Source organism: Biomphalaria glabrata, chromosome 16, assembly GCF_947242115.1.
Source record: "Biomphalaria glabrata chromosome 16, xgBioGlab47.1, whole genome shotgun sequence".
In the NCBI taxonomy this organism is placed as follows: Eukaryota; Metazoa; Mollusca; class Gastropoda; family Planorbidae; genus Biomphalaria; species Biomphalaria glabrata.
The window spans coordinates 8434202-8460453 of record NC_074726.1 but is presented as its reverse complement, the minus strand read 5'-3'; the positions used below and the strand labels follow the sequence as shown (position 1 = coordinate 8460453).

The 26252-nt window shown below is 38.2% G+C and overlaps 2 protein-coding genes across 4 annotated transcripts in view; one reads left to right on the top strand and one right to left on the bottom strand.

Annotated features, from left to right (window-relative positions):
- Positions 1-951: 951 nt before the first annotated feature.
- LOC106062699 (retinal-binding protein-like) overlaps positions 952-26252 on the bottom strand; it is a 26254-nt gene continuing 953 nt past the window's right edge. The window contains exons 1-11 of one of the 2 annotated variants that reach the window (XM_056013994.1): positions 24175-24258; positions 23177-23263; positions 21226-21365; positions 17181-17349; positions 16064-16237; positions 14826-14936; positions 11883-12040; positions 10510-10621; positions 9049-9260; positions 5309-5481; positions 952-1351 (exon numbers count right to left, since the gene is read on the bottom strand). In XM_056013994.1, the coding sequence (XP_055869969.1) occupies positions 1212-1351; positions 5309-5481; positions 9049-9260; positions 10510-10621; positions 11883-12040; positions 14826-14936; positions 16064-16237; positions 17181-17349; positions 21226-21365; positions 23177-23248 (1461 nt within the window). In that variant the 5' untranslated portion in view covers positions 23249-23263; positions 24175-24258 and the 3' untranslated portion in view covers positions 952-1211. Of the gene's footprint in view, positions 1352-5308; positions 5482-9048; positions 9261-10509; positions 10622-11882; positions 12041-14825; positions 14937-16063; positions 16238-17180; positions 17350-21225; positions 21366-23176; positions 23264-24174; positions 24259-26252 lie in introns of those variants that run through there. The other variant, XM_056013993.1, reaches the window with a different exon arrangement.
- Positions 25725-26252, top strand: part of LOC106068354 (retinal-binding protein-like) — a 22757-nt gene continuing 22229 nt past the window's right edge. For both annotated transcript variants that reach the window (XR_008775338.1, XM_056013995.1), the window contains exon 1: positions 25725-25917. The gene's annotated coding sequence lies outside the window, so the exon portion shown is untranslated. The remainder of the gene's footprint in view (positions 25918-26252) is intronic.

Here is a 26252-nt window from a genome sequence, read left to right as displayed (position 1 = left end):
TTTAGAAATACTAGCCCACCTCCCCCCTCTTCTTTTTTTGGAAACCTTTTCTTGTGTATTTATATTTCAAAGCATTAGCTTTTGTTTTTTTTCTCTTTCTCTTCTTTCACACTAATATTTCTTATGATTAGACTTGCTAAAGTATACAGTCACAGAAAGCAATAAGTTGTCCAGTTATGGGCACAACACACAGTGAATATAGGGTATAGCATAAGACTGATAGGACACAGGGAATACAGGGTATAGCATAAGACTGATAGGACACAGTGAATATAGGGTATAGCATAAGACTGATAGGACACAGGGAATACAGGGTATAGCATAAGACTGATAGGACACAGGGAATACAGGGTATAGCATAAGACTGATAGGACACAGTGAATATAGGGTATAGCATAAGACTGATAGGACACAGTGAATATAGGATATAGCATAAACTTAAAGGACACACAGTAAATGCGCAGTATAGCATAAGACTGATAGGAAAAAGTGAATGCACGGTTTAACATAAAATAATAGGACACACAGTGACTACAGGGTATAGCATAAGACTGATAAGACACACAGTGACTACAGGGTATAACATAAGACTGATAAGACACACAGTGACTACAGGGTATAGCATAAGACTGATAAGACACACAGTGACTACAGGGTATAGCATAAGACTGATAAGACACACAGTGACTACAGGGTATAACATAAGACTGATAAGACACACAGTGACTACAGGGTATAACATAAGACTGATAAGACACACAGTGACTACAGGGTATAACATAAGACTGATAGGATGCACAGATATTGGAGGATTTAATTTGATTAAAGAGTGAAAACAAAATCCAAATTACACCATGTTTTAGACTGTGTTTTAGACTGTGTTTTAGACTGTGTTTTTGACTGTGTTTTAAAACTGTGTTTCTAGTCGATCTAGTAGTTACAAAGAAAACATTTTTGTTTACTTTTTTGCTTTTCTTTGTTTATTTCTTTAGAATGCCTTAACAAGCAAGAAGCTGCATAACGAGAACACCAGAGCAGTGACGTAGCTAGGAAATAGGGAACCCGGTGGAGGGCTTGACCTCTTTAGGGGCCCCTGCATTTTAATACTCGTCATCATGGCATAAGATAATGGCGAAATATTTAATGTAAAAACAGATTTCGGACACTCCTTTTGGATTTTAAAATTTGGACCCCCTCCCCTCTCTACCACCCTAGCTACGCTTCTGCACATGAGACGCATAATTATAATTGCGAGACTCTGCTGGAACGATGGACGGCAGCTCGATGCCCAGACGTCGCCTCATCTGAACCTCTTCCCTGTCCATAGGTAGATTGAATTTGATGGAGTCACCTGTGAAATAAATATACACCATCACACTCACGAACAGCCCGATGGCCTCAAGAAACATCAAATATACACGTACATACATTGTCTTGCAAGCAATAAAACATTACTGAGATAATATTCGTGCGATTTCAAATGATATTATTATAAGAACTTTATCGTGACGACAATTCCAAAATCATGCCATATACGGCATAAAGGGAGTTTACTGCTCGCAAAGACTTGTACGCAGTTTCCACCTCTTTTAAGTTTTTGTTTTACATGTTTCGGATGTTCCTTCAGAGTTGAAGATAGTTACTTCCTAGTCCAAACCTCCCGCAGGACGACGGGGGATGGGAGCGGGCAGGGTTTGAACCCTGGACCATCGATAAATCTGAACGACAGTCCATAGCGCAAACCGCACGACCAGGCAGTTTTGTATCGTAAGTACTGGCTAAAATTGTAGCAATCGACAAATATTCAATAAAGATTTTTTTAAAAGGTGCCCTTTAAATTGATTGACATTGCGTTAAAGTACGGCTGTTAAGAAATATGTTCCATAGATTTTTTATTGTAGCAGCTAAGACACTTTATGACCCTTTTTTCTTAGTAATTCTCTTGAGAATATATCTATAAGACTCTTGGAAATCTAGGCATAGGGAAGCTTGCCTCCATCTGGCTGTCTTAAATTTATGTCTGGGGAAGATGTATACACATTTTTACATTTATTTACTAACTTGTGGCTCGTATCCCAAGACGCTCGTGTTAGAAGCGAGGCAGAAGGCCGAGCACACCAGGGAAAATCCCACACATTCATTCTCTGTACCATATCAGGACGCTTGAGGAACGGTGGGGGATATTGACAAGTTTGTTGGTGCTTTCTTGCAAGTTCAATGGACTCGGTTTTAGCAAGATGAGCTAGAGCTTAAGGCCCCCACTTGCCTGGAGGTGCCCAAATAGTGATTTGGAGATAAAGTAAAGGAATACATTTTCTTATGTTGATTATATTTCAACTTAGGGCCTTATCAAGTCTAAATACGGTCCTGGTACCGTTTTGCTTCCTTATTGGCCTTATCGTCTTCTCTAACGACCGCTTCCACCCGAGCGCCACGATGAGGCGAAGAAGCATTGCCCTGAGTTTTATAACCTTAAGATCAAGCGTAGCCTTCGAAAAGCTATGTAGTTGTAGACCAACCCATCTATATGTAAACGTCTATTTACGCTGCATTGTAAAGACTAGAAAATTATTTTCTAAATATTTAGGAAATAAATAGGTTTAAACAATTAGATTTTCAAAAGTACAGCTCAGCGCTTAATATGATCTGCAAAAGTTATCGTTGTCTTTTCCTTCTTCTTCTTTTTATGATAGAAAATTTTCAGACCTTTTGGTCTATATGGAAGACGATGTTAAGGTCATCTGTTTCTGTGGCCTACAGTTAACGAGGTTGTCTTGTGGCCAACACAACGACCAACCAACTTTACTCAGGTACCCATTAGAGCTGTGTCGACTCAGAGGCGCCCTAAGATCCCGAAATGAAAAATCCAAGCCTTCATCAGGATTCGAACTCGGGACCCCAGGTTCGGATTCCAAGCGCTTTCCTTTTTATGATTGAGCCGAAAAGAATCTCTAGTTGGTCGTATGGGTTGTATGACATAAGACATTCTGTTGTTCAGACGTTTGAAACCTCGTAAACAACGCGTACTAGAAAAAGGTGACTTAGAATATTGCTCCTTGGTTGTAATTGTAAAAATTATACTTTCTAGTCCAACTGATAAGCGACTTCCCAAAAGTAGAAACATGACGGAATAGAACAGATGCTGGAGAAGTGATGAGCTGATAAGATGAGATTTCGTGACGAGATTTGTTTCAAGTTTTACATATTAAAGCCCCTTTTTGATTTTCTAAATGTTCGGTGGTCTCCCCGTGTAGAACAATTAGTTTCTACTTATTAAAAGTGTGGCTCGATCTGGCATATTTTTCTGATCATCACCTCAAATGTTAATGCCATCTTGTATCAGCCCAAGTCAGCAATGCCTGGATGTGTGGATCACGTGATCTTGCAACTACTCCCCCTGCCGAGATTCGAGGCCCGTTTTTTTTTTGTTTGATCATCCCCCCCCCCCCGAGCTCTCGAAGGAGTTAGTAGCTATGCTATCAGAATAAGATGTCTGTATGGACGTCAGAGTAAGATGCATGGGATATGACGTCAGAGTATTACATTTATGACGTCAGAATAAGATTGTGGGTCTTATGGAATGTGTATGCAAGTCTATGATGTAACCACGAGTAAACGTGGGTGGATGGTTTGGTTGTGTAGTCTGAATAGGTTAAGATGGAGGAGATATGACGTCAGAGTAAGACGAATGGGTTATGATGTCTAAGATGTATCGGTAATGACATTCGGATTTATCGATGGTCCCGCGTTCAAACCCTGCCCGCTCCCATCCCCTGTCGTCCTGCAGGAGGTTTGGACTAGGAAGTAATTATCTTATACTCTGAAGGAACATCCGAAACATGTAAAACATGGCATCAGAGTAATATGTATGGGTTATGATGTATTATGTAAGCCGAGCGTCTAGGCATACGAGCCATCGGTTAGTAATAGGAATGTAAAATTGTTATATGTTTGGATCTTTCCCAGACATAAATTTAAGATATTTCTAAGACTAATTGGCTGGCTATATGTCTACGGCGGATTAAGATCTATTGACTATGACGTCAGAGTAAGAGGTATGTGCTATGAAGTTACAATCTTTTTTTTATATTCTAGACGGAAAGTGTACAAGATGTACAACTCACCAAGAGTCTTGTTGCACGAGTAAAATGTACAACTCACCAAGAGTCTTGTTGCACGAGTAAAATGTACAACTCACCAAGAGTCTTGTTGCACGAGTAAAGCGTACAACTCACCTAGAGTCTTGTTGCACGAGTAAAGCGTACAACTCACCTAGAGTCTTGTTGCACGAGTAAAGCGTACAACTCACCAAGAGTCTTGTTGCACGAGTAAAGCGTACAACTCACCAAGAGTCTTGTTGCACAAGTAAAGCGTACAACTCACCAAGAGACTTGTTGCACAAGTAAAGCGTACAACTCACCAAGAGTCTTGTTGCAAGAGTAAAGCGTACAACTCACCAAGAGTCTTGTTGCAAGAGTAAAGCGTACAACTCACCAAGAGTCTTGTTGCAAGAGTAAAGCGTACAACTCACCTAGAGTCTTGTTGCACGAGTAAAACGTACAACTCACCTACAGTCTTGTTGCACAAGTAAAGCGTACAACTCACCAAGAGTCTTGTTGCAGAAGTAAAGCGTACATCTCACCTAGAGTCTTGTTGCAGAAGTAAAGCGTACAACTCACCAAGAGTCTTGTTGCAGAAGTAAAGCGTACAACTCACCTAGAGTCTTGTTGCAGAAGTAAAGCGTACAACTCACCTAGAATCTTGTTGCACGAGTAAAGCGTACAACTCACCTAGAGTCTTGTTGCACAAGTAAAGCGTACAACTCACCAAGAGTCTTGTTGCAGAAGTAAAGCGTACATCTCACCAAGAGTCTTGTTGCACAAGTAAAGCGTACAACTCACCAAGAGTCTTGTTGCACAAGTAAAGCGTACAACTCACCTAGAGTCTTGTTGCACAAGTAAAGCGTACAACTCACCAAGAGTCTTGTTGCACGAGTAAAGCGTACAACTCACCAAGAGTCTTGTTGCAAGAGTAAAGCGTACAACTCACCAAGAGTCTTGTTGCACAAGTAAAGCGTACAACTCACCTAGAGTCTTGTTGCACAAGTAAAGCGTACAACTCACCTAGAGTCTTGTTGCACAAGTAAAGCGTACAACTCACCTAGAGTCTTGTTGCACAAGTAAAGCGTACAACTCACCTAGAGTCTTATTGCACAAGTAAAGCGTACAACTCACCTAGAGTCTTGTTGCACGAGTAAAGCGTACAACTCACCTAGAGTCTTGTTGCACAAGTAAAGCGTACAACTCACCTAGAGTCTTGTTGCACGAGTAAAGCGGGATGTCTGCCGGCGGGAGGACAGCGATGTTGCATGTGATCCTGACATTGAAGGCGTGGTCCTTGCAGTTATCAAACACCAGGAGGTAGCGGCCGGGGACCTTGCAGTTCAATGTGTGGTTTCGTTTCTTGCTGAACTGCGACATGCTACACACAAGAAGCAGAGAGGAGAAACAATTATGTACGTTTCTTTAGCGGGCCCCCGAAAGGGGAAAAGCCGCTATTAGTTTTGTGTGATCTGTCTGTCCTTCCGTCCGTCCGTCCCGTTTAGATCTCGTAAACTAGAAAAGATATTGAAAATCCGACATCTTCATTTCATCGTCATAAATACTTATTTTTGTTATGAATATGAAATAGCCAAAATACCGATAATTTTGTTTCGTCCTCCAACAAACCTGGTTCGTCTTTTTGTTTTGCTGCTTAGCTTATAACGGGGGGGGGGGGGGGGATTTTTTTTAGCGCCCCTGTAAGTTGAAAGTTCGCTGTTGTCTCAGCAGTTTTTTTCCCCTCTTCACATTATTTTGAAGCCTTCGATTGGTTGCTGATGTGAAGCAGATACTGACTTGGGGGGGGGGGATCGAAACCAATCGTTATAGGCTTAGTAGGCAGTTTTAGACCAATAGCTCCTTCCCACGTCACATCACAGGTCTGAAGTCAAGAAATGGTCACGTGAAATAAAGATTTTATTGTTGTTGTCACCATCAAACCCCATTACAACTATTTCGGGCCTCTGTCCGTTCTGGTGTACTGTATCAGTACGCTGTAGACTGTGACCACCATTGAAGTTACAGTCATACTTTTTTTTGGTATTAAATTGTATCTGCAAGTTGTCCTATTCTAGCGTTGTTGGGGTAGAAACAGGGGCGGACTGGCTATATGGGCATTTGGGCAAATGCCCGGTGGGCCGGTACCCAAATGGGCCGGTAGGGCCACCGAAATGCCTGATCGAAGTCACTATGGCACATATCAAGTTGTTAAACGTTTTATAATATCCTTATTATGTTATTATTATTATTTTTATAAAAGGCCATCTGAGCGTCGTGTTTAAACAAAAAGTCTTTCACAGACATTACAGTGTAATACTCTTTTAATCAAACACATTTTCCGAAAATAAAATGTAGACACTGCTACTAGTAGGCTTCATCTTTTTAGGGCCTACATAATTGTTGATTTAAAAAGACGCTAAATTGCTTGTTAAGATATAGAGTTCAGTGTATGCATGCATATCGATACATTATCAAACTTAATGATTTTTAAGGATCGATACACCTAGACATGGATGCCCATCACATGATAGAGAATTAGTGGGCCGAATTTTATAGAAATGCCCGGGCTGATTTTGACACCTAGTCCGCCCCTGGGTAGAAATGAATCTCGCCTAATTCATGCCTAAATGTTGTTGCGTACCCAGAACATATAAATGAAAATAAAAATGTTTTTAGAGTGCTATCTAAGCTCACCAGAGTTTGACCAAGGGTGGAGCCACAACTTTTAGAGATTGGCCCTATCGCATTCTTCTATCCCCCCCCCCGATGATATTCTAATGAGTGCCAGTGAGTTATCACGATTCAGTTTTTCGTATGTTATGAGTGGTCATGGCGATAGGCACTGACCTACATTCTCAAAGGCTTAACGTCTACAATAACATAGGTGTGTATCTAATGGCTTTTCTTTTTTGTTGTCGGCTACGTTATTTAAAGTCTCCATGTGTGATGTCTGAAGTGAGACAGAGGATTAGAGCAGACCAGGGGCTGTACCAGGCGACACAGTGTGTCGAGTGGGCTTGTGTACGTCATAGGAAAGAGAAAGGAAAAAGAGAGAGGGAGAGAAAGAGTAAAAAAGTATAGTCAAGAATCCCTACAGAGCTTGCGAAGCTATGGTGCAGATGATGTAAAGGTCATCTGTTTCTATGGCCTGTGGTTAAAGAGAAAGGGTGTCACGTGGCCTGTACAACGACCAATCGCCTTTACTTTTCCCTAACTAATGTCAGGTACCCATTAGAGCTGGTCCCAGTATCGTCGTAAAGTTTTCACGAGGATTCGAACCCAAGCGACTTACCACTTATTATAAACTGCAATACAGGGATTCACAAGAAAGTGCTTTATTGTAATTACGAGTGTGGTCTGATTTCAACCTATCAAAGAAACGTGCAATTATGTTGTTTTTTTCCAGAACAGTTGTATTTGTCTAGGTCATAACTCTTTACGTATACGTACTTCTCCCGGAAATGCTCCAACTTCTCCAATTTTAAAACTATAGTTGGCCTTTTTAGAGTCTTTCCTAAACTAAAAGCGATCAGAGAGCAGAGAGTTTCTTCTCATGATGATGACATTGCCCCTTGTAAACAACATTTTTGGAGCTACACCCGTTGTTTCGTTCGCCCAATCTTTGCAGATTTTTTATCTTGTAATTCAATTAGAGATTTTCAAACATGGTTGAAACACTTTAAATAGCTAACATTTGTGTGTGTGTGTGTATCCGTTGTGCAAATTAAGGCGGTACGCGTGCTGTATTTTATTTAGGTCGTCTTGATGGCTTTTGGGCACCCTGCCATCCCGCCAACTTCCTGCGGGAGGTTTGGACTAGGAAGTAGAGTTTCAACTCAGAAGAAACATCCGAAAAATGTTTGATATTTTTCTAAAAATCAAGCTATGCTTCAAAGATGATAATTTAATTATTTTGAGGTCCACAGACTCCAATTGTCTAACCTCTTTCGTGTTTTGCTCAAAATAGTTTAGATCTAGTTGAAGCGTTAGACTTTCACTCTATAACATAACACTTTATTTAATATTTACAAAGGGGCAGCTAACTAGCGGTAATTAAAGAGACTTGATACGTAGATCGACTCCCCCGCAATGATATATTGTTTAAATTATATCTCATTTCTTTTTACAATACCTCTATTCAAGTCAGAACTTCATGGAACATGGATTCAGGAACCTGAAAGCTCATCTCAAAACCGATTTTCCTAGAAATTTAATAGTTGATGTGTATCGCTGAGAAAAGAATTACTAGCCCGTTGGCCACACGGTGAAAACTCTAGTTTGATCGCTATAATTTTTCAAAATAAAATATAAATAAATGTAAATTTGGCCGTAGACTATATCTAGGTTTAGAGCCAACATAATGTAGTTAGTCTTATTACCTTATGAGTAAATTTTAAGTTGTTTCAATTTTATTGAAGTTTATAAGCGTTGCTTATATTTTTACGTAAATCTAATATAGGTTACATGCATATCTATATTAGACCTTAAGAGTTCTAAATCAGAACTTTCGGTCTAAGGTTAGATCTAGATATTCATTGTATTGTCTTTAAAAAAACAAAAAAAAATTTTTTTTTCTTGTTCTATTAATTGGCAGCAGTGAAAGTTCAATTCAGCGTCCTTGACATCGTAGAGTTTTTCGTGAAAATATCCAATAGTCCTAGAGGGATTATTATTATTTTTTATCATCTCATATAAGGACGTTGATCTAGATCAGGGGTTCTCAACCTGTGGGTCGCGACCCCCTTGGGGGTCGATTGATGATTTGCGAGGGGTCTCCTAAGACCATCGAAAATATGGATTGTTATTGTCTATTCTTCTATTGCTGTATGTGTGTGTGTGTGTGGGGGGGTCGCGGCAGAGTGGGGGATTGTTAAAAGGGGTCGCCGAGCATAAAAGGTTGAGAACCGCTGATCTAGATGTACTAGTTTTAAAACCACATTTGGCTCACTTTTCCTTTTTAAAGGTGCACGTTTTGTCTGAGATGGTGTCAATGTAGATGGCGAAGAACAGCGGTTGGCTGATGTGGTAGAACTCCCATGACAGCAGGCTGTTACTCAGGGTCACCATGTACTCCTCTACGTGCTTCGCTCCAGCAAGGATGTTAAACTCCTGAGCACGGGCCTGTATGCTAGAACTCATCAGATACAACCACTGCGGAACCTGTAGGGAAATAGAGAGGAAGACAGAGAGAGATAGAGAAAGACAGAGAGCGGTAGAGAAAGACAGTAACATTACATAATAGAAGATTTAGGCGTTAATTGTGTCAAAGTTTTAATGAAAACTTTTTGTTGCAAAAAAAAAAGGTCTTTTAAGTAAAGTAAAGTTCCCTTTACAGACCTTGTGGTCTATAGGGCAGAAGATGATCTTTTTTCTGTGGTCTACGGTTAACGAGAGTGTCTTGTGGCCAGCACAACGACCAACCGCCTTTACTTTTCCCCAACTAATGTCAGGTACCCATTAGAGCTGGGTGAACTCAGAGGCTCCCAAAGATTCTGAAATAAGAAATCCCAGCCTTCTCCAGGATTCGATCCCGGGACCCCCGGTTCAGAAACCAAGCGCCTTACCGCTCAGCCACCGCGCTTTCAAAATTTCTTCAGCAATATTTTAAAGTTTAATTTACGTGGCCCCTTGGGCACCGCTCCGAACAAAGCATCGCGTTAGAAGGATTATTCAAACGGTTCCATAGTATCTTAGACCTGAGAACATCCTCGCGAGCTTTCAAAGAACTCAGAACAGCCCCCACTGCGATCTATGTTGGACAGTTTAGAAACGCACTGTAGTAGACTGACTTTGAACGCGACATTTTTAGTGTCGACATAGGCATAGGGTTAGAGATTATTGTTGTAGACTTTTAGGACAGTTACGGCTAGGCTCTTGAAGGGATAACATCGCTTTTAGTTACTGACTCGACTGTGGTCCATTCTTTATTGAAGTTCGTTATTCTATTTCATCTCGAGTGAACTAAACTACTGATCATTGATCCTGCTCGTTATTTGTTACTGTGTATGTCTTAGTAATATAGCTAGCACCAGTAATACTCTATACAAGATACCCAAGTATCTAGGATTATCAAGGTACTGTAGAAGTACTTCAAGTCCAACTAACACATAGGCATACATCTGTTACATCTATAACATAAGGCTCTATAATTTGTGAAGATCCTCGCGAGCGTTCACACATGTATTTATAATTAACCTTCATGAGAATCTACCCCCCCCCCCCAAAAAAAAAAAGAATCTTTTGTCGCTGTCAGCCCATTGTACAAATAAATATTCGTGGCCCTGCTATGATGCTCGCCCAGGTCTCGCGCATTCTGAGGCCGCCTCTGTGTATAAGATTGCTAGATCTTTATTAGCTTATAAAAGTCACTAATCTAGGACGAGACATAAGCGAGAGGACAAAGACCTACTTGTTCCACCCAATTCAAGTCTTCGAAACATTGTTGGTTGTTGTCGAAATCACACTTGTATCCCCCGAGGTACGCCGGGATATAATGTATGGGAATACGCTGTTCTAGATATCTGATTAAAAAATATAGATCTATATATTAGCACCTGCATAATGCATGTTTAACTGATTTCTTAGAAAAAATGATTGTATATATGCATATGCTGGGACAGGATTTTTTTGGGGAGGGGTTTGAACCCTCCCACTTCCGAAATTGTTTGTTTAGAGCTACGCTCATGCACTAATCGTTTCTTTCGATTGATTCACATACATTTTAGAAGGTATCTGCTCTTTAAAATTCAGTTTACATACTACAAGCAATAGGGCTACAATTCAGTAAGGTGAAAAAAAAAGAGAAAATGATATGAACACTAAATGCTGGTGATATGGTGGGAAGCGTGGTCGAGAGGCTAAGTACGCTTGAACTTGGCTTGGCTTGGCTACCTATGATGGGGGCTCGAGGTTCGACTGTGTTTACTGAGCAGCACGGAAAACCTTCTCCCAGATACCCCCCCCCTTCCTTCCCCCTCACTGGTCCACAACTGAGACCAAAGCGCTCTGAGCGTGCTATAACCATGAAAGTAGCGCTATATAAAAGCTATAAATTATTATTATATGAAACGCAAAGAAAAAGATAAAAAGACAGGAAGAGTGAGAGAGAGATTTGGAAATGAATGTCAAGGACACTTTATTTAGGACCATTGCTGCCAACTAAAGAATAAAATATCTACTGCCTGTCTGAACAAACTGTCCAGTCTGGGAAAGATCCAAGCAGAGGTAATTTTTTTTTTACATACCTATTACCGATCATATCCCAAGACGTTAGCGCTTTTTCTATAACTACTACATTTGTTGAATTACACACATTAAAAGTTATTTAAGCTTGAGTCATTTAATATGGTAATAATTAATTTTGTGACATAGGAACTCTTTTTTTTGTTTGCTACATACATCTTGATCTAGACTTGAATTGGAAAACTATTCAATGTGATAATAAAACAACAATAAAAACGAAAGCGTAGGGCCTACATCTTCACAACTATTTGGCTCTCTTCCCCACAGATTCCCTTGTTCAAAAGTTAGCCTTTAGAGAAAAGTAAATCAGTAGAGTTTGCTCTCGATTGCTTGCGACTCGAGGCATACCGTTACCGATGGTGTCAAATGGCTAGCACCACAACCAATCATGTCACTCCCAAGCGAATGTCAGGTTTCTTAGGAGATTGGTGGTTTTCTAAAAATCATGAAATAGAATTTCATATTTCAGACGGGATGAAACTTGAGAAGCTCTCGTCTTTGAAGTCAAGCTAGTCATTCGGTGGTAACCCGGGAACTTACTTAAAATAATTGTTGCCAAACACTTTGATCAGTTCCAGCGTGGAGGGCTTCATGTAGGGTCTGAGGGACAAGTAGATCTCAGCAAACATAGTGGGAGGATGTATGACAAGAACTTCCTTCACCAGCCTGGGGTAGTTCTCTTGAAGAAGTTCTATGATCTAGATAGGAAAAAAAATGTTGGCATGATCTAGATAAAAAACAACAACACTTTTTGATAGTTCTCTTGAAAAAGTTCTATGATCTAGATTCTAGATAAAAAACACTTTTTGATAATTCTCTTGAAAAAGTTCTATGATCTAGATCAGTGATTCCCAAAGTGGTCTATATAGACCCCCAGGGGTCTACGAAGACTTCCAGGGGGTCTACGAAAGTAAAAAAATAAATTGGGGGTCTATGAGAGGTCCACGGGGGTCTACGATAATAGATTTCATTTAAAGCAGATCATTTTAATTTTTACATTCATTTAATGTAATTATTTTATACAGTAATATATGATTTTTATCTTGGTAAATCATTTAAATATATATCCTGCTAATCAAACCAAAGAATTGTCTCAATACTTATTTAAAAATTTTAATTTTGTCTACATGTAACAAATGTTTAACAAAAAGAAATGTACACTGTCCAGCGTTGATTATTTAAAACTGGGATTCATTCCTTCCTTGTCAAACAAGCGGTTGCCTAAGTGACTTTTTTAAAATAATGATACCAAACCAATGGCTAGAGGATCATCTGAGACAATGTCACCCTGACAAAATAGATAAAGATTTAAAAATTTTCTAGCACTCAAAAATAAAGTTAAGAATAGACCCACACAATCTCACTTCAACATCATATATATATAGAGAAGATGTTGGTTTGTGAGCGTCTTCCAATATCTCTTTACTTATAGCAAAATACGGAAACATAGGTAAAACATTGATTTTACCAGCCGTTGTAGTTGTGAAAACTGTTTTACACACACCTACATCTGATATTATTAAAAGAATTTCTTTAAGCAAAAATACAGTTCAAGGGCACATCGGTGGCATGAGTTATCAAATTAAAAGCTTCTTATGTGATTCTTTGCAAAGGAAATATATACAGTTTGGGATCAGTTTGGGACCAGTGGCATCACAGGCTCTGATGGGGTGTAGCGCTGTGTGCTGTAAACTGCCTTGGAGTCGCTAGCTCCTTATTTTTCCTCAGGGTTGACCCACGACAGCTTTCCCATGTTTGGAAATAGTTGCAAGGCAGCAGATTTTTAAATTCAGTTTTCCTTCTGCTATGTGGCTAATGAGCTCTTCCTGCTTGAAGCCTACTGGCTAAGGCGCCAGTTACTCGCCTTCGCCTTTTCTCCTTTAGTGAAAACAGTTCGGCGGACACGTGAAAGATACACGAGAAACTCTTTGCGAAAACTTTTACAATGATACTTAAAACAAATTAATTTTTATTGTTTGAATGTCTTCTTCATAGCATGTATGAAACATGACATCCATAGGAACAGATGATAAGCCTGGGTAAAAAAACATTTCCAGTGTGTTTGATGATTCCAGCAATACATATTTAATTGGTTAAATTTGAATTTTATCAATAAAAATGAGTTATTATTTAATACTTTATATGTATTTTTAACTTGCATTTTCACTCTTCAACTCACTAAAATTAGAAATTAGTTTTAAAATAAATTGCAAAAAAAAAAAAGCAATATAAGTTAAGCAGGGGGTCTACCGAAAAGCAGAAAACATGGCAAGGGGTCTACGAGACAAAAAAGTTTGGGAACCACTGATCTAGATTCTAGATAAAAAACAACACTTTTTGATAGTTCTCTTGAAGAAGTTCCATGATCTAGATAGGAAAATAAACTTTTGATAGTTCTCTTGAAGAAGTTCTATGATCTAGATACGTTATCTTCGTGAACAAAGAATGTCAGGAAACCACTTCACTTACGCGCTAAGGCAGCGCTGACTTTGCATGTAGAACAACGGAAATGAAATGATCACTGGAGTTGAACTAATTAGTTTTATGAATGTCGAGCCTCCGTTGTTGGTTGGTTGTAGCTCCGTTCAGCTAGTACAACTAAACCGAGGTATGCGATGTCTGAGTTTTAAATTCTTGATTTGATGTACAATATCAAAATACATTTTTGTTTTACAAAGCTTCAATCCTTAATGTCTGTCGGGGTGGAGTCTTGTGCACGCTATTTCTCCCTTTCTCAGATAAAGTTGAAACTTTGCTCAATTATTCTTTGTCGAGGACAACACATCAATTAAAAAAATTTCCAGTAGTTAATCAAATGATTCAAAATAATTGATGCAATGACACTCAATATAAGCTTTATTTTTGAAAAGTATTTTAAAGATATTGACATGTCTAAATTTAAATACGACAGACAACATCGTGATTTCATTAAAATCTATTAAGCCTAAACAACCAAACCATCCGCCCTCCTTTTCTCGTGGTTAATTCAGAAATACACACATACACTCAATAATAATGAACCAAAAAACCGACATTCAAAAAGATAATAACTTGAACCGAAAGTCTTCATACGTTTTGACTTAAAGAAGATTAACAAAACCTAGACCCGGACATTTTTCATGAAGTAATTAGTTCCACACCGATAAATGTATTTCATACAGCAAGTCTGTCGCCAGAACTATTTGGTCCCCTGAAGCCTTCAAAATACGAATACAAGATGCATTTTTACAAAAGTCTAAAGCCTGCTCACCCTCCCTCTCCATTGCAGCAAGCCTGACTGCACTATTCCAAAACTCGGCCAGCGGGTCAGATCCAGCCCGTGACGATATCTGAACACCCTAAACGTCAGTTTACAGTTCTTAATGAAACCGCATATGTTTTCTGTTGATGTCTATGTCGTCCTTGACTGTGGTATGTGGTGGTCAGGCTGAAGAACGACGTGCACATCAGGTCAATTATAATTAACCTGCACTCAGAACCTACCTCAGCCCAGATGCGTAGCGATGGTCCCCAAAGTGTGTCCCTGGTACACTTGATCATGTCAACGACCACCAGTATGTTGTTGATATCTTTACCTTTCTCCTTGGAAAGCACCTGAAACAGCAGAGTAGATATCTATAATTCGACAAATTGTAAGGAAATCTGAAGATGGAACATCAGAGAAACTTATCTATAAGTAGAGATACTGTTATGAAATGTCAATCTGGAACATCAGAGTGATCTATCTAAAAGCCATTGTACTGTCTGTCACGAAATCTCACGCTGGGGTGCAGCATTGCTATGACAAGATCTAGCTGCTTCTTTGTTACCACACGAGAGAAAGACTCATTCGTAAGGAATAAATCCCAGACACACGATCTGAGAATTACAACTTATTTAGATAACCATGACTTGTAGAACGAAAAAAAAATCTCTTCTAATATAGCAGCACAATAGCATGCAATTGATTTTTATAATCCACACGAGAATCCCAGTAATAGAGCGTGCAAAATCAACTAATTTCCGATCTTTATTCTATGACCTTTCGATTTATTTTAATATATCTCAGAGAACAGGAACAAAATTATAGATTCTTTCTTAACTCCCTTTATTTGATGATCTGGAATTCCCTGCGTTATTTTTAGCTTTAATAGAAAAGATTATAGTGATTTCCCCAATAATAACAATGTTACTGAGCGCGTTATTAGCAACGCCCTTTTCGCTTTTCGTCATGATTCCACAATTCTACATTTCACGATTTTTGCATGTGAGTAGTTTAAGAAGCTCTATAATAGCATGACTGTCGATCGCATTTCTTTCTTAGCTGAATTATACATAATTACAAAGTTCCCTTTTCAGACCTTGCGATCTATAGTGCATATGATGTTAAGGCCATCTGTTTCTTTGGCTCACGGTTAACGAGCAGGGTGTCATGTGGCCAGCACAACGATCAGCCGCCTTTACTTTCCCCAACTAAAGTCAGGTACCCAAAGGCACCCAAAAAATTCCGAAATTCAAAATCCCAGTCTTCACCAAGATTCCAACCGAGGACCCCAGTATCGGGAGCCGAGTGCTTAACAACTTAGATACCATGCCCCTTAGGAAGATATAGCTTAGGAATTTATAGCGTCCCCTATACATAATTGGGGCTACACAAAATTAGAAAAAAAAAACTAACTAATTCGTAAGGAATAATAAAATCAATAAAAATTATCTATCTTATAAGTTGAAGAGTATCTCACCTTGAGGTACTCTTTGATGAGCTCGTGCTGGAACATTTTGAATGTCAGAAGCTCCTTCTTCTGGACTGACATGATGATACCCCTCATGTCGAGGATGCCAAACAGCTCATAGTACACTGGAGAGCCCTCTCTGTCCTCACCGCACAGGCCACCCGCGTAGTAATCAAAGAGAAACTGGACAGTCAGGTCACTTTTTGTTACAACTGTGATATCGACATTGACTAAAATATGATTACTTTTTTTTTTAGAACTCTACGCAAAATTTATATTTTAGAGTTGTAATTTGTTGTATTGGAGATTTTAACAATACATTTTAAACCCAGTTATCTCATTAGACAAGCCAAGCCATTGGACTTGAAACAAAATACACATTCTTGACACAATAGTCATTCCAACAGCAACATATGCATGCCAAACATGAAAGTCATCTGCCAAAATTGAGAAAAGACTTAATGTGGCTCAACAAAAAATGGCTGAGACTGATTTTAGGAGTCAATTTTAGAGATCGGGTATCAAACAAGGAAATCCTACCCCAAAATGGAAGTCGACCACTTAGTGAGGATATGACAGAGCGTCGCATGAGGTTTGCGGGACATGTTCTACGACAAAATAAACTACGCATACCAAGAGTTGCGATGACAAGGAGGCCAACACAACGAAAGAGTAAACAGGGACGTCCTGGTATAACTTGGCGCCAAACTTTCATGGAGGACCTCAGAGCAGTGGACACCAGGTGGGAAGAAGCTTCAGACATTGCCGGTGACAGATGTTTTTGGAGACAGCTTGCCGCCCAATGCACCGAACGGTGCTGGAGGATCTGAGTCTAAATAATCTTTTCATAGTGGCGGTCAAATTTCTAGGAAAGTCGTTAGAGCCGTTTGTACCGAACCGTGTCCAACCAGGAGGTTCCATTTGGATCCCATTTCCATAAATGTGAGACCCGAATATAGATACTTTAATAAAGACAAATCGATATGTAGAAATGGGGGGGGGTAAAATATGAAGCAACAGAAAGAAAAACGTAAAGCTGTGCCTATCGCCTGTGCGCTGTCTGCATCGTAAATCTTTCCAAGGTTCCATTATGGGCCTCTTTATTGCACATGATCCGAAGACTTACTTTAGAAGGCTTGTAGTCGCTTGTAAGGTTAATCAGTCCCAGCTTCCACTTGAGCATCTCGTGTCTCTGTAGTTTACCTGCAGCGTGGATGACGTTGTTGTTGGTGGCCAGCAGCCATCTCTTCAGCGTCGTGTCAGACACATCCATGTTTTTACCATATTTGGCACCCCTGGTCGGGTCAAGGACACGACAGGTTATTTACTGACATATGTGAGTGGACAGATAAGCAGCCTCGTGAAATATCAAAGATACAGTACGATAAAGATATCCCCCCCCCTTTTTTTTTCAGATCATGGGTGGCAAATAATGTCAAGCTCATTTGTTAATTTGGTCGACGGTTAATGAGGGTGTTATGTGGCCAGCACAACCGCCTTGCTATCTTTCCTTTCCCATCTAATGTAAGGCGCCCATTAGAATGGGATGGACTCAGGGTCGTCCAAATAATATCAAACTCTAAATCCCAGTCGTTACCGCAATTCGAACCCGAGACTTGTCGGTGTAGAAAACAAACTTTCTACCTCCCAGTCACCACGCCCCTTTTTTATACAGCTTACTGATGTATCAGCACCACTTTTATATACAGGTTACAGATGTATCAGCAACACTTTTATATACAGGTTACAGATGTATCAGCAACACTTTTATATACAGCTTACTGATGTATCGGCAACACTTTTATATACAGGTTACAGATGTATCAGCAACACTTTTATATACAGCTTACAGATGTATCGGTAACACTTTTATATACAGCTTACTGATGTATCGGTAACACTTTTATATACAGCTTACAGGTGTATCGGTAACACTTTTATATACAGCTTACAGATGTATCAGTAACACTTTTATATACAGCTTACAGATGTATCAGCAACACTTTTATATACAGCTTACTGATGTATCGGTAACACTTTTATATACAGCTTACAGATGTATGTAATACTTTTATATACAGCTTACAGATGTATCAGCAACACTTTTATATACAGCTTACTGATGTATCGGCAACACTTTTATATACAGGTTACAGATGTATCAGCAACACTTTTATATACAGCTTACAGATGTATCGGTAACACTTTTATATACAGCTTACTGATGTATCGGTAACACTTTTATATACAGCTTACAGGTGTATCAGTAACACTTTTATATACAGCTTACAGATGTATCAGTAACACTTTTATATACAGCTTACAGATGTATCAGCAACACTTTTATATACAGCTTACTGATGTATCGGTAACACTTTTATATACAGCTTACAGATGTATGTAATACTTTTATATACAGCTTACAGATGTATCAGCAACACTTTTATATACAGCTTACTGATGTATCGGTAACACTTTTATATACAGCTTACAGATGTATGTAATACTTTTATATACAGCTTACAGATGTATCAGCAACACTTTTATATACAGCTTACAGATGTATCAGTAACACTTTTATATACAGCTTACAGATGTATCAGCAACACTTTTATATACAGCTTACTGATGTATCGGTAACACTTTTATATACAGCTTACAGATGTATGTAACACTTTTATATACAGCTTACAGATGTATCAGCAACACTTTTATATACAGCTTACAGATGTATCGGTAACACTTTTATATACAGCTTACTGATGTATCGGTAACACTTTTATATACAGCGTACTGATGTATCAGCAACACTTTTATATACAACTTACTGATGTATCGGCAACACATTTATATATAGCGTACTGATGTATCGGCAACACATTTATATACAGCTTACTAATGTATCAGCAACACTTTTATATACAGCTTACAGATGTATCAGTAACACTTTTATATACAGCTTACAGATGTATCAGCAACACTTTTATATACAGCTTACTGATGTATCGGTAACACTTTTATATACAGCTTACAGATGTATGTAACACTTTTATATACAGCTTACAGATGTATCAGCAACACTTTTATATACAGCTTACAGATGTATCGGTAACACTTTTATATACAGCTTACTGATGTATCGGTAACACTTTTATATACAGCGTACTGATGTATCAGCAACACTTTTATATACAACTTACTGATGTATCGGCAACACATTTATATATAGCGTACTGATGTATCGGCAACACATTTATATACAGCTTACTAATGTATCAGCAACACTATTATATACAACTTACAGATGTATCAGCAACACTTTTATATACAACTTACAGATGTATCAGCAACACTTTTATATACAACTTACAGATGTATGTAATACTTTTATATACAACTTACAGATGTATCAGCAACACTTTTATATACAACTTACAGATGTATCAGCAACACTTTTATATACAACTTACAGATGTATCAGCAACACTTTTATAAACAACTTACAGATGTATCAGCAACACTTTTATATACAACTTACAGATGTATCAGCAACACTTTTATATACAACTTACAGATGTATCAGCAACACTTTTATATACAACTTACAGATGTATGTATCGGCAACACTTTTATATACAACTTACAGATGTATCAGCAACACTTTTATATACAACTTACAGATGTATGTAATACTTTTATATACAACTTACAGATGTATCAGCAACACTTTTATATACAACTTACAGATGTATGTATCGGCAACACTTTCGCCCCAACACTTCTCTTTTGTATGATGGGAGGTAGGGTTGCGTGTGTTGATAGTTTGTAATTCATACCTTCTGATATTGAGGCTGAATAATATTGAAACCTGCCCTTTTTAGCTTCCCTAGTGACCAGCTTTGGAGGCCATTTCTGAGTTTTTATTTCCACACAACTTCTCTTGGTAATCAATCTTGTTTACTTGTTTGTTTGGTCATGTCCCGAAATTTAAAATCAAATTTTAAAACGTCTCTTTAATAGGTAATCTCGCCTCGTCTGGTAGCGAGAAAGAGACATTATTTGTTACGATTGATCTAGAAATGTTGAGTCAAGATATACAGAGAATAGTCATAGTCTAGTTTTTTTAATTTTACGACATTACCGCAGTTCATGTCTGGCTTTCTGCCATAACCTCGGAGTAGGGTCATCGCATGCTTAGAGATCATTATGCCAGGTCATTTGTCTCTTTGGTCTGTGCGTCATGCCCAGCATTCCAAGCTCTGCAGTGAATAGGAACTCCCAAGCCTCCTTTCTCCTCTCCTCAACATTCTTCCCCCTTCTCTCCTTTCCGCGCTTCTAGACTTGAAATACCACATTAGTAAGGGGTAATGAGATAGTCTCTAGACTTAAAGAAGCAAAATACAACAAATCTTTTCAGAGAAAAGCTTATCTAAGGGGAAGAACTTTGCACTTATGACTATAATTCTCAATAATGTAGAAGTCTCCACCTTTCGATATCAAACAAAATAATTAATTACCATTATTAATTGACTAATTGTTTTTTTTTTAAATTTAAGTTTCAATTTGATCCGAGAATGGGTGTGGGATAAATAATGGGTACAATTATTTATGGTGACTAAACTCAACAAATTTAGCCATATTTGTGAATACCGAAGGATTAGTTTCCCTTGTTGCTATTAAATTAAATAATTAATTACTAGTAATTAATTGTCTAATTGGTTACTTCATTTTATTGATTCATGTCTTGTCTATGCCAATGAATAATTTTGCGAAGTTTCAACTTGATCCGTCAATGTGCTTGGGAGAAATATTGTGTACACACTTTTACGAGACCGACAAATAAACAGACAGACTAACAAACAGATAGTCTGACAAAGTTGATATAAGCTTTGTGAAAAACAACCAAGAATTGTCAATACTCTTCATCATCACACATTTTTGGGTCATTGAAACATGAAATAAAACATGAATAACAATTTTTATTGCTTCTATAAATAAAATACGTAGATCTGGATTACAAAATCCCTATATATATTTCTCTTCATGGCTCAAGGTTGCAGTGGTCTAAGACCGTCTTGCAAAATAGCTGCGTATGCTACGCCGCCGGTCGACTAGTATTTATATAAAACAATATATTATAGTATAATGTCAGCCTACTAATCGTTGCTTACTTGACCAAGGGCTGTAACTTTGCTTTGAGACGATAGAGTGCACGTTCTTCCACAGTTTGGTTAGAGAGTGCTTCTAAGTCTGTGGTTACATTTTCAGATTTTGTTTGGCGCCTATTTTTCTTGGAGCGTTTTTCGGTCGTCTGACAATGAAGCAATGTTCATGAGTTTGGAAATAAATATGGGATTTCTTTGTTTTAATAAATAACGCATTATATTAGCAGAGTCTCTCTCTCAAGTCTTTCTCTCTCTCTCTCTCTCTCTCTTTGCCTATATATCTATTTATCTATCTATCTATCTATCTATCTATCTATCTATCTATCTATCTATCTATCTATCTATCTATCTATCTATCTATCTGTCTGTCTGTCTGTCTATCTATCTATCTATCTATCTATCTATCTATCTATCTATCTATCTATCTATCTATCTGTCTGTCTGTCTCTCTATCTATCTATCTATCTATCTATCTATCTATCTATCTATCTATCTATCTATCTATCTATCTGTCTGTCTGTCTGTCTCTCTATCTATCTTTCTCTCTGTAACTGCATGTCTGTCTGTTTGTCTATCAGTCTCTCTGTTTGCCCATGTAACTTTCTCAGACTGTCTGTCTCTCTACCTCATTGTCTGTCTATTTCATAAAGTAAGTATCCTTTTCAGACATCTTTAGGGAAGACGATGGGATTTTTTTTGGGCTGATAGTTTACGAGAATGTCATGTAGCTAATACAATGACCAACTTAATTTACTTTCCCCAGCTAATGGCAGATACTCATTAGTGTTGGTTTGACTTAAGGTAGTTCTGAAAAACCCCGAAGTTCAGAAGCTCATCCTTCAACAAGATTCGAACCCGATTCCGCATGTTTTGGAAGCCGAGCACCTTAGCACTCAGCCATCACGTCACCTATGTATATAATCAAACCCAAACTTCCTTTTTGTTCAAGACATAGCACCAACGACCTTCCGATGGTGTTCAACTGTACATCTAGTCTTGATTATCTTCAGTCTAATTGCGACACAGAAAGATACGTCGTCTTACGTGATACGCTACGCTAAACTTTGTGGTAAGTGATACCTTAGGTACGTAATTAGTGCTGCGAGATACATTGCACTCGGTGACTTGTAATACGCGATACTTTGTACTGTACTTTATGTGATACGTCTTCGAAATGATACGACTTGATACGATGCGCTACGTAAACTGTTCTAGGTGCTTTGTCGTGATGCACTGTGATAAGTTAAATAATTCTACAAGTTACGACGTCATTGGTTGTCCTGCAAGATACATCGAGGTATGTGATATGTTATGATACTCGATATATGATACGCGATACTTTATGGGACGTGATATGTTATGTCACGTATGATACGTGATATATTATGATACATGATATATGTGATATACATTATGATACATGGTACCTTATGATACATGATATGTTATGATTCGTTCTGGTATGTGATACTTTATGATATTTGCTATGGTATCATACATGATCCAGTATATTATGGGCTATGGTATGAAAGTGATCCGTTATGATAGGTGATATGTTATGAAACATGATATGTTATGATCCGTAATGATGCGTAATATGTTATGATGAATGATACATTTTGATTTCATATGTTATGATCCGTTATGATACGAGATACTTTATGATATATGATATGTTATGTTACTTGATCCGTTATGTTTCGGGATATGGTATGATATTGATCCTTTATGATATTTGATATGTTATGATACATGATCCATTGTGATATGTGAACCATTATGATATGTGATCCGTTATGATACGTGATATGTTAGGATACATGATACGTTATGATACGTAAATCGTTATGATTCCGTTATGATACGTGATCCTTTATTATACGTGATACGTTATAATACGATGCGCACCATCTAGGAACAATTTCTAAAAATATGTTTAACCATGATATTTATTTACCTCACTTTTTCTGTTGGACATTGAGGTTGAGTCGAATGGCACTGAAACAGAGCCCCCTCCTTCTGAGGCCATGGTACAGAGTTGAACCTGGTCAGACAAATTATTGAACTAATTATAAGTGGCTGCTTTATTTATGTGTTCTGTTGTTTTGTCTTTATGAGAAAAGAGTCCTTGTAATCACAACAAATTTGCATAATGGATCAATAAAGCAGTCTTAGTCTAAGTCTTAGTCTTAGTCTTAGTCTTAGTCTTAATAAGACAAAAGAGATGTGGATTGTTAGATCACTTTCAGTAGATTGAGTACACATAGAGTCAATTAAGTAGACACGATTCGGAGCCGTGAGCATTGGTCTTTCAATGTCCGAGGATAGAAAAAATAGTTCCCTTTTCAGACTTTGTGGTCTATAAGGCAGATGATGTAAAGGTTTGAGTTTCTGTGGCCTACGGTTAACGAGGGTGTCATGTGGCCAGCACAACGACCAACCGCCTTTACTTTTCCCCTACTAGTGTCAAGTACCCATTATAGCTGGGTGGACTCGGAGGCGCCCGAAGATCTCGAAATTAAAAATCCCAGTCTTCACCAGGATTCGAACCCCGGTTCGGAAGCCAAGTGCTTTACCACTCAGCCACCGCGCCTCTCCAGAGGATAGCAATCAGCAAAAACATTACCAGAAAAGATTAAGAAAAAATATGCAATATTGCGATTTGAGTGCATCGCCTCTTCAAGTGAAGAACAGACTTCAAAGTCTATCTTAGAGTTCATAGAAATAAAACTGTACTTATCTTCAGACCAATCTATATCTATTATCATCTAGATCTAGATCTATTATCAAGATTTCTAAAAATCTAAATCTACTTCTAAGTAAGTTCTAGATTAAATCTATTTTTCAATCTTGAAAATGCTGAAAGTTTCTTAAATTCACTAATACATGTTTACTTCAGTTTTAGAATATTGTAATATATTTAAGAAAACGAATAAATGCAATTAGATATATTACCTGTCAAGAATCGGGGATTTGAATTTATAGTGAGCTGTGCAGTAAAGGATCAAAGGACTAAGTAAACAAAATTAAAGAGAAAACATAATCTAGTGAACTCTAAATTGGGTTTCCCCCATTATATTGGTTTGCAAATTGAACATAAAAATAGTTGGACTTCTTCAGTTGTGAAACAACAGTGTTTCATGTCGTAGATCGACGAGATGAAGGCCTGGGCATTAGTCATGGTCGGAATGATATCGCCCGCACACCATTTTCTCCATCTCCACGCAGACGATGTGTCCAAAGAATAGAAATATCCGATACAGTTTGGGATCAGTTGTGTCGCAGGTTTTGCCAGGTTGTAGCGCTGTAAGTTGCCTAAGGGTCATCAGCTTCTTATTTTTTCTCAGAGTTGTCTACAAAACCTTTCCACTATTTGGGTATAGCCTCAAAGGCAGCGGAGTATTGAATTTATTTTTTAAAAATTTCTGGCCTTCACCTGCGGTTCAGATATTGAGCCTGGTGGAACTATTATCACTAACAAATGCTCCTTCTTCCCTTGTGTTATAAGAGGAATGGGTTGCCTAAGCCAGCCTGTAAAACCAATGACTTGGCAGAAATTAAGTCATTGGTTAACAAGCATAACTAGATTGACCTAGGAACACACGTATGACGTAATCATCTTTTTTTGAAGTAACGTCTGTATTTTATAAGAAGATAAGATAACAGTATAAGGGGCAAAGGCAAGTAACTGGCACCTAAACCAGTAACCTTTGGGCAGGAGGGGGTCGTTAGCCCTCTGGGTACCCATTTAGGAGTTGGTGGATAAAAAACAAATATTATTTAACAAATTAAGCTACTTTTGATAAAACCAAATATTAAGCTAAGACTACTTTCATGCTAAAATAGCACAAATAAATCATCCGCTCTTGGTCAAACAAAAGACTGCAGGATTATGTGCATGGGACCAAAAGCGAACAATGGAACCAGAAACTGATGCGAGGTATCCACCACAGCCGCTTGAACTACGGAAGGAACAACCCAGACTCTTAAAATTGTAAACGGAAAGGTTTACAAAAGTACTGTGACTCTTGTCTCACCGTGAAACATATCCTTATTGATTGCCCCAGATACCTGGATATTAGGTGGAAATATTCTAGAGCACACAACTTAAAACACTGTTTGATAATGTCGACCCTGGGAAGGTACTGGGCTTTGTCCTGAAGGTGGGGTTGTCTGCGAAGGTTTGATTTGTGATAGTGAAATTGTGAACATGAAATATTTACAACAGATTTTTATTAAATTAATACATTTTTACTATCTTAACTGTGAATAGACCTTGTTTTTAATGGCTTAACTGTATAAATTTAGCTCTTGTGATACGAAGGGAGAATAACCCTTGAGGGATTACGGGAACGACATGGCCTAAACTGTGCCGATATGCCAAAAAACCCAAAATACAAATACAAAATTACGTGGGGAAGAGTTACGCACCGTTTACTACGCGTGCACCTGATAGCATTATGGATGTCCACATTATCAAAGAAATACACTGTGGCTTATATAGATCTATGTCGTATGTTTCTGCATATTCAGTTAAATCGTATAAGAAAAAGGTTTTGGTTACTATAGAATATTATAAACATGATTAGCTAATACGTGCAGTTGGGATACTGACCTTAGGGGCGAGTGTGAGCTCATTCAACAGATTATTTGCAAATATAAAGACTTAGTCTTAGATCTGGAGTTCTAGATTTAGAAGTAAGTTTAGTACATATCTATAATCTAGAATAGTATTAGTCTAGTAGATATTCTAGACCTCTGCGATCTGGCATTTTCTATGTATGTGAAGAGTGACCCCCTATGTACACAGGCTACTCATCAATGTGCGCAATTTTTTTGGGGTGAAGAGTGACCCCCCTTTAATCCTCGTAATCGAAGACAACGCCTCATTTATCCATGCGCCAACTTTCTGAGGCATTATAATCTGAAAAAAGTGGTGGCTCCTCTATGTCAGAGCAAGAGTAATAATTAAAAAACAACATTACTTTGAAAGTGAATTCTGTTATTTGAAGGCAACTCAACTTCTTGTATTA